The sequence below is a fragment of the Anabrus simplex genome, chromosome 3, assembly GCF_040414725.1.
Source record: "Anabrus simplex isolate iqAnaSimp1 chromosome 3, ASM4041472v1, whole genome shotgun sequence".
NCBI classification, from domain to species: Eukaryota; Metazoa; Arthropoda; class Insecta; order Orthoptera; family Tettigoniidae; genus Anabrus; species Anabrus simplex.
In genome coordinates this window covers 361,294,645-361,311,510 of record NC_090267.1, presented here as the reverse complement: position 1 = coordinate 361,311,510, position 16,866 = coordinate 361,294,645, and the positions used below count along the sequence as shown (strand labels likewise).

The window sequence follows — 16,866 nt, the reverse complement described above, 5'->3', positions numbered from 1 at the left end:
TTTTTTTTTTTGCTATTGGCTTTACGTCGCACTGACACAGATAGGTCTTATGGCGACGATGGGAAAGGAAAGGGCTAGGACTGGGAAGAAAGCGGCCGTGGCCTTAATTAAGGTACAGCCCCAGCATTTGCCTGGTGTGAAAATGGGAAACCACGGAAAACCATTTTCAGGGATGCCGACAGTGGGGTTCGAACCACCTATCTCCCGAATACTGGATACTGGCCGCACTTAAGCGACTGCAGCTATCGAGCTCGGTATGAAGATTTTTAATGAAACAAGTGCTATGCAGTAAGGTTTTACTCTCTTCAAACTACAAGATTTTGGAAGAACTTTCTTAAATGGAAAAGAGACCTATTTTAAATCTGAACTGTTTTTTTAGTTGACAGAATGATTTTATTCAAGCAACTGCACGTTTTTTCTTTCTTATATTTGTCGATTTTTATGTCTAGCCGGGCTATGGCTGAAGATGTCGTGCACTTCAGGACAAAACTTGTCCCTTGTGTTAATGCTACTTAGTAAACAAATAAATGAAGTGTATTTTGTATTATGTAGGTGGACTCTCAAAGGCCTTTAAATTCTTCCAAATTAAGTGGTATGTTCCAAGCTGACAGTGGAGAAACGGTGTGGAATGACATTAGTACGTGAATAAGTTTGAGTGGTGTCTTTAAAAGTTGGAAAGAACACAAAATGAAGATAAAGTTGAAATTCAAGAGGATAAATTGGGACAAATACTGTATTTACGTGAATAATACCCGCATATATATTTTTTTAAAAAAATGAAGCACGAAATTGGGGTGCGGGTTTTCTTCTTTTTTTATCAATTTTGGCCAGCTGTGGATCACATAAATAACTCCTCATGATTTAAACTTTTTTTGGCGCCGCCAGTACTCCTTCATCCTCCTGCTTGCTGCTTCTTTTCTTTCAGCCGACCATTGTTGTTTCTTCTTGGTCACTGTTTCTGGCTCTAGGAAACCCTTAAATGTGTGTAACTTTTTTCTGAAGGTGGTTCTATTGTGGATGTCTTGATGTGTGATGTTCATTTCTTGCAAATCCTTCTTCGTGTTAACAAACCATTTTTCATACGAGCTGCCTTTCCTATTGGGCTTATCGAAGTGGTTAAAGATTTTCTTGGCAAGTATGTCATCAGGCATTCTTGAAATATGTCCTAAAAATTTAACTCTTCGCTTTCGAATGACATCTGAAATCCTACTGCAGGTTTTATATATTTCTTTGTTACTGCGTAATCGATATGTGTCAGTACATTTCTTTGGACCGAGGATTTTTCTTAGAATCTTTCTTTCCTTCTTCTCAATTTCTTCAATGTCTTTCCTGGTTGTTAATGTCAGGCATTCTGAAGCATACAAGCACTCTGGTTGAATTACTGCCTGATAGTGGCATAGTTTTGTCCTAACAGAGATCACTTTCTTGTTGTATGTTTTTTTTTAAGGTGGAATGCAAGCTCCATTTTTCTGGCTCTCTCGCGGTTTGCTTCTTTATCAAGCCCATTAGGTTGTATAATCTCACCAAGGTATTTGAATTTAACAACTTTATCTATCTTATCATTGTTTGTTGTTACTATGTATCTTGGGGCTTCTTTAATGTTGGTCATGAAATGTGTCTTTTCAAATGATATCTGCAGGCCAGTTTTCATTGCTACCTCTTTTAAAGTGTTAACTTGTATTATCGCCGATTCCATATTTTCTGATCACAGTACAAGATCGTCAGCAAATGCTAAGCAGTTGATAGTGATGTTCTCTTTCTTGTATCCTATCCTTATTTGGTCTTTAATGACTCTTTCTGCGAGTTCCTTTTCCCATTCTTTGATGACTTTATCCAGGACACAATTGAACAGCAGTGGGGATAGGCAATCTCCTTGCCTAACGCCTGTCTTGATTTCCAAGGGTTCAGATATCTCTCCCATAAACTTAACCTTTAAGTATGTGTTTGTTAAGGTCTCCTTTATTAGCTGTAATGTCTTGTTATCTGTACCAATTTCTCTAAGGATGTTAAATAATGTGCTCCTATCAACTGAATCATATGCTTTTCGAAAGTCACCAAAAACTGCTACATACTTCTTGCCCCTGGCAACTCTGTCCTTCAGTATTGTCTTGAGGTTCCAAATTTGTTCCACACATGATCATCCCTTCCGAAAGCATCCCTGGCATTCGCCGATTCTGTGTTCAACTTCTTGTTCTAATCTTGATACAAATGCCATAGATAGTATTTTGTATGTCTCTTGAAGGAGTGAGATGCCTCTGTAATTGCTGACATCTGTTCTGTCCCCTTTCTTGTGTAGTGGGTGTATTAAGGCTAATTTCCAATCATCAGGAATCTTACAAGTGTTCCAGATTTCTTGCATTAACTGGCATAGGTTGATCATTTGGGGGCTCACATGTTTCCATAGTTCACTCGTTATTGAGTCTTCATCAGCTGCTTTGTTGTTCTTAAGCTTCTTGATTAGATTTGTGATTTCTGTTTCATCTGGCGGTGTGGAGTCTGGGTTCTGTTGCGTATGTTCTGTGGCGAGCTTCTCCTCTGGAACTGGGCAGTTAAGTAGCTGTTTAAAGTATTCTGCTAACAGTTGGCAATTTTCTTCATTGTTTGTTGCGATGGTGCCATCCTCTTTCTTGAAACACAATCTCTGTGGTTGGTATTTAGAAACGCTCCTTTCAAATGTCTTGTAAAAGTCTCTTGTGTTATTCTCTTGGAAGTTTTGTTCTATTGCAGCCAGTTGTTCTTTCTCGAATTTTATTTTTTTCTCCTCTTATGATTTTTGCGGTTGATTTTCTTTGTTCTTTGAAGCTGTTGTGATCTTCCTCTTTCTTTGATGAGTACCACTTCTGCCATCTTTGTAGTCTGAGTGATATTGCCTGTTCACATCTTTCATTCCACCATGGATGTTTTCGTGATTTCTGTTTCTTTGGCTGCTCCTATCATGGTCTGCTGCATTTGCTTCCATTCAGTTGTTTCAATGTTCGTCAGTTCTTGGTACTTGTTGCTGTTCTGTTTCAGCTTTTGAGTGTCGAATCTTAGTACTCTGTTGTTTGTGCGTTTCTTCTTGCTGCAGGGAATAAACTTTATCTTGATGATCATTAAATAGTGATCTGTTTCTATGTTGGCTCCTTTCTTAACTTTAACATTCACGAGTTCTTTTTGACTTCTATGGGAGACTGCAACGTGATCAATTTGATATTCTCCTAATAGTTTGTTTGGTGATGCCCACGTCGTTTGTTTCCTAGGAAGCTTCTTGAAGTGAGTGGACGTAAGTTTCAAATTAAAGTTCCTACAACCGGGCGAGTTGGCCGTACGCGTAGAGGCGCGCGGCTGTGAGCTTGCATCCGGGAGATAGTAGGTTCGAATCCCACTATCGGCAGACCTGAAGATGGTTTTCCGTGGTTTCCCATTTTCACACCAGGCAAATGCTGGGGCTGTACCTTAATTAAGGCCACGGCCACTTCCTTCCAACTCCTAGGTCTTTCCTATCCCATCGCCGCCATAAGACCTATCTGTGTCGGTGCGACGTAAAGCCGCTAGCAAAAAAAAAAAAAAAAAAAAAAAAAAAAAAAAAAAAAAAAAAAAAAAAAAAGGTTCCTACAGAACTCTAAGTCTTTTGCCCATCCTGTTGGTTCTTCGGTTCTTCTATGAGCTGCAAAATCCCCCACTATTCTCTTGTAGACTTTTTCTCATCCTACCTGTGCGTTGAAATCCCCAAGTAATATTTTCACATGATTATCAGGATTTTTTTATGTCACCAATTCTAATTCTTCCCAAAAGTCATCTACCTTCTGTGGGTTAGTTCGATTGTCGTCATTAATTGGCGCATGAGCAATAATGAGGGTGTACATTTTCTTTGCACACTTAATGGTTAGTAGTGAGAGCCTTCCATTTGAAGACTGGCAGTCTATAACCGAATTTAGAATCTTTTTATTGATTACAAATGCTGTTCCTAAGTGTGGCATATTCTTCATGATCCTTATGCCAACCTTGCCTTTCAGAATTCTATAGTTGCTCGACTCCATCGCGATGTCATCCGTGAATCTTGTTTCTTGAAGTGCCATGATCAGAATATTTTGCTGGTCCATTACGTCTGTAAGTTGTTGAAGTTTTCCTGTTTCTAGGAGTGAATTTATGTTCAGCGTGCCAAAAAAGTGTTTCCGTTTAGGTCTTAATTTTGGTGTATTCAGTTTGGATGTATGTGATGGCAATGGGTTTCCTAGATGCTCCAACTCATCTATGCATGGTGGTTTGGGCTCTCCAGAATCCGATGGCCCAAGTGCAGTGCTTGTAGCAGTGGTGGATTTCCTCTTGAGGCTGCCACCTGGAGTAGTTTCCATAAGAAATGTTTCCATCATGTGAGTTAATGGGAGTTGTTGGGGGAGCCGACCGGGGTCAACTCAAGATACCACTAAAGTTGTAAGCCTTAGCATTGCTCCTTTCCAGCAGATGTGTCTGGATTGTAGCTCAACTGTTGGGAATAAATTATTCTTCACCTTCAACACCATTGAGGTTATGTATTCCATTTCTGTGAAAGCTGTTGGTCGTCTTCTTCGTCTGTAACCCAGACAGGGGCCCTTACAGGGTGCTATCATCCGGAGCCAGATGAACCCTGGTTTTTTTTACGAGGTGTTACTCCTCCCCTTCCTCATCACTTGTGAGATGAAGCCCCGGGCTTGGGACCGGCACTGGCGGAGTTGATGCGGGTTTTAGTTGAGTCAATATTGGCATTTTTTCCCCTTCAAAATCAGCCTTCCTAAAGTTAGGGTGCAGGGATTATTCGGGTAAATATGGTATTTGTTTATAGGAAGAGGGGTTACGGAATGGATTAACTTACTTAAGGAGATGTTCAATAAATTTAAAATTTCTTTGCAATCATTTAAGAAAAGGCTAGGAAAACAACAGATAGGTTGCAGATGGGTGACTGCCATAAATGTTTATCAGTAGTGATTGTTCAGTTGGATCAGATTTGGCGTTCTTGAAAACGAATTTCAGCCAACTGCCGGGAGCCACCAAAAAGTTGGAAAGGAGTGGCATCCCCACTGTGGAGTCCATTAGGATTGTGGAAGAACTTAGGGAAGTCTTGAGCAAACATCAGCACAAAACTACAGCGAAGTATCTGAAATGAGCGTAGATGACTGTATCAGCACAGCCTTTCCACCACACCGCTGTGAACAGCGACCATAAATAGTTTGCTTCAGATCTGTGTACTGCAATGGTAGGAGCCTATATTCACCTACAATAATTCGAGAATATAGCATTTACGAGAAGCCACGAAAAGCCATGTCCTTGAGCAAACATCAGGGAAGGCAGCTGCCGTCAGAGAAGAGTCTGATAGGGTCTTGCAAAGAAATCCGGGTTGGAAAGAGATAGTGAAAGTAGATTATATGCTACAAGGTGAACTAAGCGAGGGCTACATGGTTTGGGCCACATAGCTGTCAGCTTGCATTCAGGAGATAGCGGGTTTGAACCCCACTGCCGGCAGCCCTGAAGATGGTTTTCCATGGTTTTTCTATTTTCACACCAGGCAAATACTGGGGCTGTACCTTAACCAAGACACAGATATTTCCTTCCTAGTTCTAGAGCCCTTTCCTATCCCATCATCGCCATACGAACTGTGTTGGAGCAAGCAAAAGCAAATTGAAAATAATAATAATAATAATAATAATATAAAGTGTTAAAAATAAAAACAAGGTTAGGTAGCTTAAGCAGTAGTAGATGTAAAACCAGAAGAAATAGCTTCATTGAAGTTTTCTCTCATACTTCATACTAAAGAATCCACTGGTGGTCCCTAACTTGTTAGAGGAGATATCCTCACTTGGACTATGTGTAAGTAAGGGTAGCATCCAGCTTCACAGAATTTTCCCCAAGCACGCACAAAACGTTTTAAGCAAGCCTCGGACCTATGGGAGTAACGGAGTCGTACTCCCATTTGACAGGCTAGGGACTCCTTGGAAATAGCTTGGCGAATAAAATGGAATTTGATGGGAAGCTATCAATACAAAAATTAAGTGATGGAACAGAACGGATTGAGATGGTTTGGACATGTCAAGCAGATGAAAGAAGAAAGACTGCCAAGACAAGCACAAGAAAGACTGGTGACAGGGAGAGAAGATGAGGAAGACCCAAGATTACAATGGATGGACTCTGTGAAGAACAGCAGAGGACAATGAACCTGGAGTGGAACATGGTGTTGGATAAGGAATGGTGGAGAGACAGTACAAAGTGGGGAGGAACCATATTTGACTCCACCCCATGGCAGCTGGAAAAGGGGAAATGATGAGGAGGAGGATGATGAACCATGAATCAAACTCAGGGCATCCTGGTAAGAGGGAGACCCCTAAAATATGTGCTAGCCAGATCTAATTGCAGTTCTAGCACAAGTACTATCTGCGCACTTTTTAGTGATAGATTTACACCCTAGTGCTGAAGTGGTCGACTTCGGTTATCTTCGAGATTCGTATTGGCAACCTTTGAAACACAAACTAAGAATCGCTTATCATCGCTGTGCGCCATCTGGCATACACTTTAAGTACTCGTACTGTTGTTGTTTACACAGCAAAGCCGAACTATAGAATTCATGCTAGGAACACGTTTTGCAACGGGAAATGTTATATAGTATTATATATTGTGTGTGTGATACAGTTGTTTGCTTAAAATAATAAAGGTATGTAAAATTCATACCGATCGATCATATTATCGATTCAATTCAGATTTCATTTCCATTCAGTTGGCAGTATTGACGGAACCCTTCTTACTTCTCCAACGAGTACAAAAATCTATCACTAAAAAGTGCGCACACTATATATATATATTATATACAAATATGCACACAGCAAAGAAATAATTTAGAATCTAATACGTTAGAATGGCTCTTTAACCTTCAGCATAGAATTACTCATCATGACTGAAATTTCACCTTTGTGAATATTTTAAGTGAACATCTCTATGCATTTGTATTTTTGTAATAAATATATATTCCTGAGATATGTATTTGAAAGAAAGTTTAAAGAAAGAATTGCAGTTATATGTGCTACCAGACACAGCTTGGCCAGAATGCCGGGGGAAGGGGATAGAGAAGGGGGGGAGGGGCAGGAAACTGCATTTTACAGTGAAGTTACCAGCCGGACAGCTTGTTACAGACTAAACTGAGGGGATAGTGATGGGCAAGTCCATTCTGCAGACAAGAACTAAGCCCGTGCACATGTGCCACATCTTCCTGGTTGAGTTCTAAAAAAATCCTCAAATAGGATCTATGTTAGTTTAAGGAATATTTGCATTAGTGGGCAGAGAAGCTCTACTACATCAAAGAATGGATGAAATGACATTACAGTTGTGCAACACACTCATCGAATAAGAAGAATTGATTAGTTGTCACTGATCTTATGGTAGGGATTCTTTAATTTTGTGTAACTATAGCAGAGTCAATTGGTGACATTACCATCTCTGGTATAACACTCTTCAAAGTCAACCAACTGTACCAGGATTTGATCCCAAAATCTTTGCTATTCACTGATCCTATAATTATTTATCTTCTTAAGCAATACTGACAGGCAGGGGAAGAGCAAAGTTTTACCCAAAAGGTGTTCTTTAAAATTCTAGTAAACCTACATGTTTTTCTCATATCCTAAGTTTCTTCCACTGCCAACTAAATTGGAATTTGATTCTATATTCTAGGGCACAGGAGGTGAGCAGCTAACTAGTCATGTCACACAGCCAATGAACTCAGGTTTTAAGGTGAATTATGTGTCTGAGTTTCACCATGTACATCTGTAAGGATCTGCAGATTGGCTAGGCACTAATACAGATAGCAATGCATTAGCATACCCCTGTAATTATAGTAGGAATATACTTACGCTGCTTTGGCCGCCTCAAGTTCCTCTCTTTCTCTTCTTCTCTCCTCCATACGCTCTACCCTGGCTTGGTGTCTCCATCGAAAGAGAGATGGAGTATCAATGTTGGGGTGAGTTTCATCCTCATCATCTGATATCTGTAAGATAAAATACATTAACAACAAATAGGCTAGCATTATAATTTATGCTGATACAGTAATAGGACTCTAACTTTAAATGAAACCCCTCCGTATGTAGCAAGAAATGTTGTACACTTCTGCTTTATCTATATATATAAAAAATAAGAGTTTTGTCTCTGTACATTGCTCAGAATTTGAAAAGAATGGTATTTCTGTATCAGTCATGTCCACAACAAGGAAATGAACTTTTTATTTTTCCATAATTTCTGTCTGTCTGTATGTACACGCATCACGAGAAAACGGCTGAAGAGAATTTAATGAAAATCGGTATGTAAAGTCGGGGGATGAGCCACTACAATCTAGGCTATAAATCATTTTATTCACGCTGAGTGAAATGGTAGTTTAGGGAAAGGCCTAAAATTTAATTCTCAAATATTTATATTACTAATGGTTGTATCGATAAATACTTCACAACTAAAGTTATATAGAATTATATTTCCGATAATTTATGTCTTATACATTTTTACCATACCGGCTATGATAACACAGATATTCATGAATTTGTATTTTTGTTGCTAAGTCCATATCAATGCCGATCCTTGAGAAAAGGGTAAACAGAATTTAATGAAAATCGGTATATAGAGTAGGGGCATAACAAACTACAGTTTAAGCTATAAATAATTTTATTCACCCTGGATGGAATGGTAGTTTAGGGGAAGGCACCTAAAATTCAATTTTTAAATACCTATGTTATTGGTCCCAACTATTACAAGTACTACATAACAAACGTTATCGATTTCCAATAATTTATGTTTAATTCAGTTTTAACGTACCGACTATGATAAGAGTGGTATTTCAGAGTTGGAAGAAAACTAAATGTGAAGGCCTACAATAATGAAAGCGCACAACATTGATCAACAATAACATTACATTGACCACTGTTTGTTGTGATGTTCTTTGTTTCTTATGCGGACACTCAACTCTCGATAGATGGGATAACTGTTGCGTACAGAGTATAACAGCCTGACTGAATATTAGCGGGAAATACCTGGGGAATTAGATAACTTTTTTCTTTAGCATGGCATTCCTCAGGTTCATACCTTTTCTGATACTGCTGGTACGTAACACACAGGTTCTTCATAGTAATCCAGCTATTCGATCCCCACTCTGACGCGCTGTTTTGAATGAGCAGTATGCACACTTAAGGCAGAGGCTCCCTTCGTAGTAGTATGAACTGGTCTAAAATTATAATTTAGGCTTATTTCAAATTACAGCACCACAATTCACTAAATAACTCAAAATTCAATCCTAAAAAGAGCCATTTCTTAAGAAAAGTTTCTTTCTCTTCACTTTTACTAAATCTATATTCATTTTACTTCAAATTAGCAGCAAAGAAGGGGTTTCTCCTCTGGCTCGGAGGAAGAAATTGCCTCCAAGTCAGATAGTTTTCCCCCACCAGTGTAGTGAATTGAGATTTTCCAACTCATCGGATACTCCTAGGAAACAGATAAATAAACTGGACTTTCCACTATTCAAACCCCCCCGGCCAATAAAAAATAAAGTGTGTGCACGGATCACAGTCATTCCAGCTCTGGAACTTTGGACTGTTAGATCGGCAGCGTAGTACTGTTCGTTAAAGGTGAGAAAATGTATGGTTTTTCATTTGATTGAGTATTTCATATGAAAGTGTTGCTTTTAATCGTGCCATTCCTAATGATGTCATTGTAATGACCTATGTTCATTTCATTTGGGAAAACCACTAACAGAGTCTTTCTGAGGATCTAAAAAGACAGGTGGAGAGCGATAGCCAATATAATGAAATCTCCCCAACCTGATTGTGACTGATGGTAGGCAAGCGGGCCTACCATTACAAAAAATTCCCTAACCCAGTCTTTATATGAGAAAAGATGTTTGGTGACTTCCCCGTCAAGTTTCTAGGGTACCGTTAATAGCTATGCAATTTAATATAATCTTGCTCACAACGTGTACACTACCTAACTCAGAATGCTATATACAATGTAGAATTCTGTAGCGAAGCATGGGTACATCAGCTAGTCTTACTCTATAAATGTGACAATCAAATTCACATTTTCTTTCTTTGTCCTACTATGATTCATGATGTAATCTTTAGCCACCATGCCCTTCTCCTCCCCTGATCAAGTTATGATTAACAGCTGTTGTCCACCTGTAGGCAGCAACAGAGGTGCTTTTACGTTGCAACTACACTGTTCAGTATTATGGCTGTCCGGCTCCATAGCTAAATGGTTAGCGTGCTGGCCTTTGGTCACAGGGGTCCTGGGTTCGATCCCTAGCAGGGTCGGGAATTTGGTTAATTTCCCTGGCATGGGGGCTGGGTGTATGTGTTGTCTTCATCATCATCACCACAACACGCAAGTTGCCTATGGGAGTCAAATCAAAAGACCTGCACCTGGCGAGCCGAACCCGTCCTGGGATCTCCCGGCACTAAAAGCCATACGCCATTTCATTTCAGTATTATGGCTGCCCCTTCTACAGTTTGTGATCTGAAAATTTACAGTGTCAAAATCATTGTGTGCAATGCTTCTATTCACTTGTGCCAGGTTTCTCTAGTCGCTTTCCATTTGCCTGCCTTTCGAGCATTTCACTTTCTTTTGCCGATCCTTAATTTGTTTTTTCCTTCATCGATTAGAGTTGTTGTATAGTTTCTCAAAGAAATCAATATTGTACAGTTTCTTAAAGTAAAAACAAAAAACAATCAATCACTACCACCACACCTGCAATGGGTGGCAAGAGCTCTGATGTACACAAACAGTAAAAAGGACTTGTGTATGATGTTTACAATTATTTGAAGCAACTCTCTCGTCACGAAAGGTGATTTTATAGGGTCCACACGGAAAGCAATCGCTGATACACGTGGGGTGACTGTGTGAATTATTCACAAAATATATTCCAAAGTACATTAGGTAAATGATCCAGCAAATTAAACATCGGGACCTACATGCTAATTGCCACAGAAAACTAGCAACTGATAGGGATGATTTTAAAAAGGACCTTATTTCAAATGTACTACATTGGGGTTTCTATGACTGTGGGGAGTAGACTAAAGTGAAGTTTACCAGTTCATTATCAACTTCTGCAGGAAGAATATTTTCTTTAGTGGATTTTTAACACAAAAAATTCAATGATTGTTGAAGATTTATGATAGTCTATAACTGGCAGGTTATTTACTGTAAAATAAAATTTTAAAAATACCTGAAAAAGAAAACATTTAACAACAGATTTTACATAGGAAGAAGTATGGAAGGTTGAGAAAGTTCAGGATGAAGGTATCTTGAATATGGATTTGTGTGATAGAGAAAGGTCTTCAAGTGATGGTTGACTTCTGTGAATCATAATAATAATATTCAAGTTTAAGGTAATCAAATTCATTTTGCAATTTAATTCTGAATTAGTAATTTTTAAAATAATTCACAATGACTGAAACAAAATGGGCAAAGAAAAGCATATGTAATGATAAATACACTACACTGCCACTAATGACTTGTCACCCCTACGTAATGTCTAAACTGGAGCTGTTACAGTATCAGAATGACATAGGCCCTCTACTGCTACTGCAAAGTTTCAGTAGATGTCTAGAGGTATTTTCTTCCATTCCTCCTGTAATATGGTGAACAGTTCTGTAGCTGTGTTCAGGCAGTCTAGTCTGGATGTCAACCACTGCAGTAACTCATCCAACCAAGAGATACTCAATTGGGTATTAGGGTTTTGAACCAGCTACTTCATTCACTCCCATTTTGAAAAACCTGTCCCTGATTTATGAATGAGAGCAATGTCATGTTGAAAATGACAATGGCTGGTTTCAAAGGCTTGGGTAGTATAGAACTGTCCAAAATATCCTGATAGGCTTTGGAACTAAAACCAGCGGATCAAGCCCGGACCATGAAAAACAGGCTCACGCCATAATTCCCTCATCCACTAAATTTCAGTTGGAACAATACAATGCACTCTGGTAAATAACGCTCACCTGGCATTCACCAGATCCCTACATGTACATCGGACTACCACACCTGTAGTGTGATTTGTCATGCCACATGATGATCTTCCACTGTTCTAGATTCCGCAGGTAATTTACACTACTGTAACTGGCGGTGAGCATCCAGTTTAGTGATCCTTGGTTCATGTGCCACAGCTCACCCATGGAATCCAAGTGCAAACTTCTCCCAACGAAGGGTACCAGTACTGGCCTAACTTCCAGATATTAATCAAAAGTCTGTGACCATTGTTTGTAATGAAGGTCAACGGTTCGTCTTCAACACATGTCAAAGGCACAAATGGTCCCCATCAACTGTTATCGGTTACGTTGACAAAGAGGGGCTTTATAACAGACAGGTGTTTCAATTTCACCACAACATCGCTCATGGAGTTTTCTTCAAAATCCATACAGGATATCCCCAATTCAGATTCAAGTCACTCCAATTTACAGGGACTGTACAGTACAGTATGCTCAAATTATGAAGTGCATAAACCCTTTGTGTTCATATTACAGATCAAGCAAGCAAGTTTTGAGTGTCTAATGATATAGTTATCATTGTTTCATGACTTCCAGATCTACTTGAAATCCAAACCATAGGAATGTGGCTTAATTAAAAAAATCCCAGATGCATTGGCTGGGATTTGAACTGCGTATCTTCATCACTGTCGCCATTCAAGTTTACCTCTATTCTCTCTACAGCTTCATTACCCCTGTCCATGCTCAAGAAATCTTCATTCTGTAGCTTTACTAATTTCATCAAAAAGGTTCAGGAGTGACTTTTTAAGGTACAAGACATTAAGTTAGCTGCCATTTTACTCCTGTAAACCAATATTTTAATTTTGCCTTCCATGGTTTTCTTTTTTTTTTTTTTTACAATTGGCTTTACGTCGCACCGACACAGATACGTCTTATGGCGATGATGGTATAGGAAAAGGCCTAGGAGTGGGAAGAAAGTGCTACTAGTCTCATTTGCAGTTGCTTAAGTGCGGTCAGTATCCAGTATTCGGGAGATTGTGGGTTCGAACCCCACTGTTGACAGCCTTGAAGATGGTTTTCTATGGTTTCCCATTTTCACACCAGGCAGATGCTGGGGCTGTACCTTAATTAAGGCCACGACCGCTTCCTTCCCATAGACCTTTCCTGTCCCATCGTCGCCGTAAGACCTATCTGTTGATGTAGATGTTGATTCCCATAGGGAATCAGAAATAATTGATCCGAATGAGTAAAGCAAAAAAAAACCGGCAATAAACAAGGCAAGCTGCAACTAGAACAAGATAATCTCCTTTGTTCAGTTTCCTACTATGACAAAACACAGGAAAACATCTCAAAGAGGGTGTTACAGCTAAGTGATGTTTCCTCGCTTGTGGCCATGTTTTCAAACCAATGCAAGCACACTCTTAGAGGAAAAAAAAATCTCTAGGATTCTAATTCTAATTAACATCTCACAGATCTTAATTTTAGTTTTTCCCAACCTGTCTTTTATGATTCACATCGATAAGTTTGTGTTGATCATTCTATAAATCTTGAGCAGTCTAGATGCATCCATGACATGAAAAGAAAAGAAAAAAAAACCATTCCAGGCTGGCCTTGGTTAATGCAAGGATTGCAGTTTTATGAAACTGTTTATCTTCTGATCAAGTACCAGAGGACCTACTGTACTGTTATCACATTGAATATAATCAACCACAGACACAGACCTATCCATTTCACTTGTGGCCATGTTTTCAAACCAATGCATGCAGAATTTTTGAAATGAAAAATAATATCTTTGAGATTCAGATTCCAAATACAGCTGGAGGTCCCACTGTAACAGACAATATAAACAAGTAAGTCACAAGTTTCATGTTCTGACCATGATACAACTATGCAACTTTGGTGAGAAGTTTGTGATGATATAACTGAAGTGACACTCCTGAACTGATATAGTAGAGGCTCTTAGCACATATTATTAACAAATGAGTAGGCCCCTAAGTGAAATAAGGCCAGAAACATCAATGTGACTTTAGTTTCTGTATTTTCACCTCCATGGAAGTTTCTACTCAGCAATATTCAATTCAAGAATGACATGATGTATAAGGTTACCTAGCTCAATGTCCTCTGTAATGTATTTGTTTTGGGCTATTTTCATTCAGTCTCGCTTTGCTCATGTTTTGCACTCATCACTTTCCCCAGCATTTCTTTAGATTGAACTAATGAATTAACTATGCCTTTGCTGGCAGGACCTAGTGTTTACAGTGCACTATGTCTTCTGGTATAGGCTAGAGCAATTTTGTTACTTTCATAGACCTGTCTCTGTCTTATCCTTGGCTTTGACAATATGAAAGTGACTGAGGTATGAGCGATGCTAGTAATGCCAATCCTTATGCAGCCAGTCCCTGCTACGAATGGTGTGAAAATGTTGCTCATAGGGTCGGCTGGTGTATGCATTTCAGTGGCCTTGGCAGACTGATATGTAATAGCAACTCTGGCTCTGTGAGGAAAGCAACGGGAAACTACCTCACTCCTCATTTCCCTAGTACGCCTCTTCAGTGATGCCTAGGCCATCTACGACAGCTGATGGCAGAGCTGTTGAGGATCCCACCAGCGGCATCGCTGATGGACTGAACATACATATATAATGAATTAACTAACTTAAAGAGTGAATAAATGACATAAAGACTGCAGGTCAATAGCCTTTGGTATTGTATGCAATAGTTTAGTAAATTAAAATACAGTGTAATGCCACTACAAATTTTGGTTTTTTTTTCAAAACTGCTCTACTCCACTCGATGAAATTCAGAGCACGGCTTGTACGTCTGATATTATGAAAGGTGCTATTCTTTGGGCCAGTCATGCTACAATAATACTTTTTGGCCTAGTGAAGAAAAGCCTCATCGTCCCTTGTAAGCCTCATTATGGTGTCACCATCGGTTTTTTGTGGTTTCCCTATAAATGTACATTTGAGGGTGCTGTCCGAGGATCCAACCAGCCTCCAGGCTGAAGACTTAACAGACACCTACTCAAATGAACTTAAGTAATCCTATATATAGTGTGTTTCAATAATTTCATGTATATATATGCCTAAGGTTTTCTGTTACAATTCTGCATTCGAAACAACACCGTTAACATTATATTTTCGACAATACAGGTTAAGTGCTGAATTGAACACAAATTATCAGAGACCTGCAACTTTATCAAACAGACACGCAAATAGAGGCATATTAATGCATATAAATAAATCACGCTGTTGCAGATGGGACCAATATAAGAAAAATAAAAACTGTCAGAAACAATAATAAACAGTGACAGCTATTTCATATTGACAGAACTAACGTTCACGTATGTGTTGTACATTTAATTTGGGTTCTAGTGATTGAAATAATGAATTCTTATAATTAGTGAGCTCATACAAAGACGAAATATCTTCTCTGTCCACAAAATTTATACCGGCCTAACCAAAGCCACTTTTCAAGATATGTCAGCACATCGGAAACATCTGCAAGAAAGCGAACTAAGGGAAAGAGAAAAGGAAACAGTGAACGTATGTTTTAACGGTTAGATTACTCATGTCATACACAAATGTCAAAATAAAATCATACCTCGATATCTTTCCACTTGCTGTAGTCCACCATCTTGAGTGCATGCACAGAAGCTTCTTCTTGTTGTTGTTGTTGTTGTTGTCGGAGAGGTTATGGGCTCTATTATTTCACCCAGCCACTACACTTATTATCGTGATATTACACTTATAATGTTAAATCACACGTAATTAGTTCACTACGAAGGTCACACGCAATGAATTCCACTACGAAGGACTCAAGAACAGTTGAGCATCAGGTCTATGCGCACATCTTACGTAACGCGAAACATAACAAAGGAAGTGCGTAGAAGCAAAAAACAGTGGAAGCAGGAGTATGTAACGGTGCAAACAAGAAACAGACAGTAATTTACAAAAGAACATAAGAGTCATCCAAATAGTGATGGATAGCATGTATTAGAGCAGGAGACATATCGGGAAGCAAGCAGGAGACATTGGTGGGGAGAGCTTTCTGAAGACTGAGAAGACGAGAAATAAAAGCCGGACGAAAAGAATCATACACAGGGCAGTGGAATAATAAATGATTTACATCAGCACTGAGAGTACCACATTTTCATTTATCAAAAATTGTAACTCATACCGTTTAGAAGAAATACTCCTAGCATTCCACTGCAGGATACGTAGCATCTAAAGAGAACATAGTGTGCACACAGTCACGAAGCTTATAAAGTGTATGTGCGACATGCGGCTGGTCCCCTAATAATTGAATAAGTTGTAGAAATAGTTGATGAATACCACTTTGGAGATACGCCTTTTGGCGTAGTACAGGGGAACTAGATGATTGAGAAGGAGCTGAAGGTAAACACTGAGAATTACGGGACGTAGACGGAATCGGGGACGGGGACGGGGAGGATGAAGATGAAGTGGATGGAAAGACCGAGATATGTGAAGACACTGGAGTGGGTCGGATGAGATTAAGATACCCAGACTTATCGAAACCAGGCGTTGGAATGGGACGGGGCTCTGTCATAACCACCTGAGTAAATTTACGTTTCCTCGGGGTTTCCACAGGTGAAGTGGAACTAGTAGAAGGAAGAGGTGGAAAAAGATGGGTATTATTGGACATGTCAAACTGGGTCGAGGGTATTCTAGCAGACGCCTCGGAAAAGGATAGATTTTCTGTACACATAAGCTTTTTAAGGGCAGTTTGCTGTTGATGAGTAGGGCAGTTTGATGAGCCAGTATAATGTTCCTGATGACAGTGAACACAGCGGCGAATATTTTCCTGACACTCTGATGTAAGGTGATGTAACGCGCAATGTCCACATCGGGGTGACTTAGCCTGACAGTTTTTAATCGTGTGTCCATATCGCT

The 16,866-nt window shown here is 39.4% G+C and overlaps 1 protein-coding gene across 1 annotated transcript in view; it reads right to left on the bottom strand.

Annotated features, from left to right (window-relative positions):
* Cdc37 (cell division cycle protein 37) overlaps nucleotides 1-15,607 on the bottom strand; it is a 65,778-nt gene extending 50,171 nt beyond the window's left edge. Inside the window, exons 1-2 of the mRNA XM_067144507.2 lie at nucleotides 15,557-15,607; nucleotides 7,851-7,984 (exon numbers count right to left, since the gene is read on the bottom strand). Coding sequence (XP_067000608.1) covers nucleotides 7,851-7,984; nucleotides 15,557-15,589 — 167 coding nt within the window. The 5' untranslated portion in view covers nucleotides 15,590-15,607. The remainder of the gene's footprint in view (nucleotides 1-7,850; nucleotides 7,985-15,556) is intronic.
* Between the last annotated feature and the right edge of the window lie 1,259 nt (nucleotides 15,608-16,866).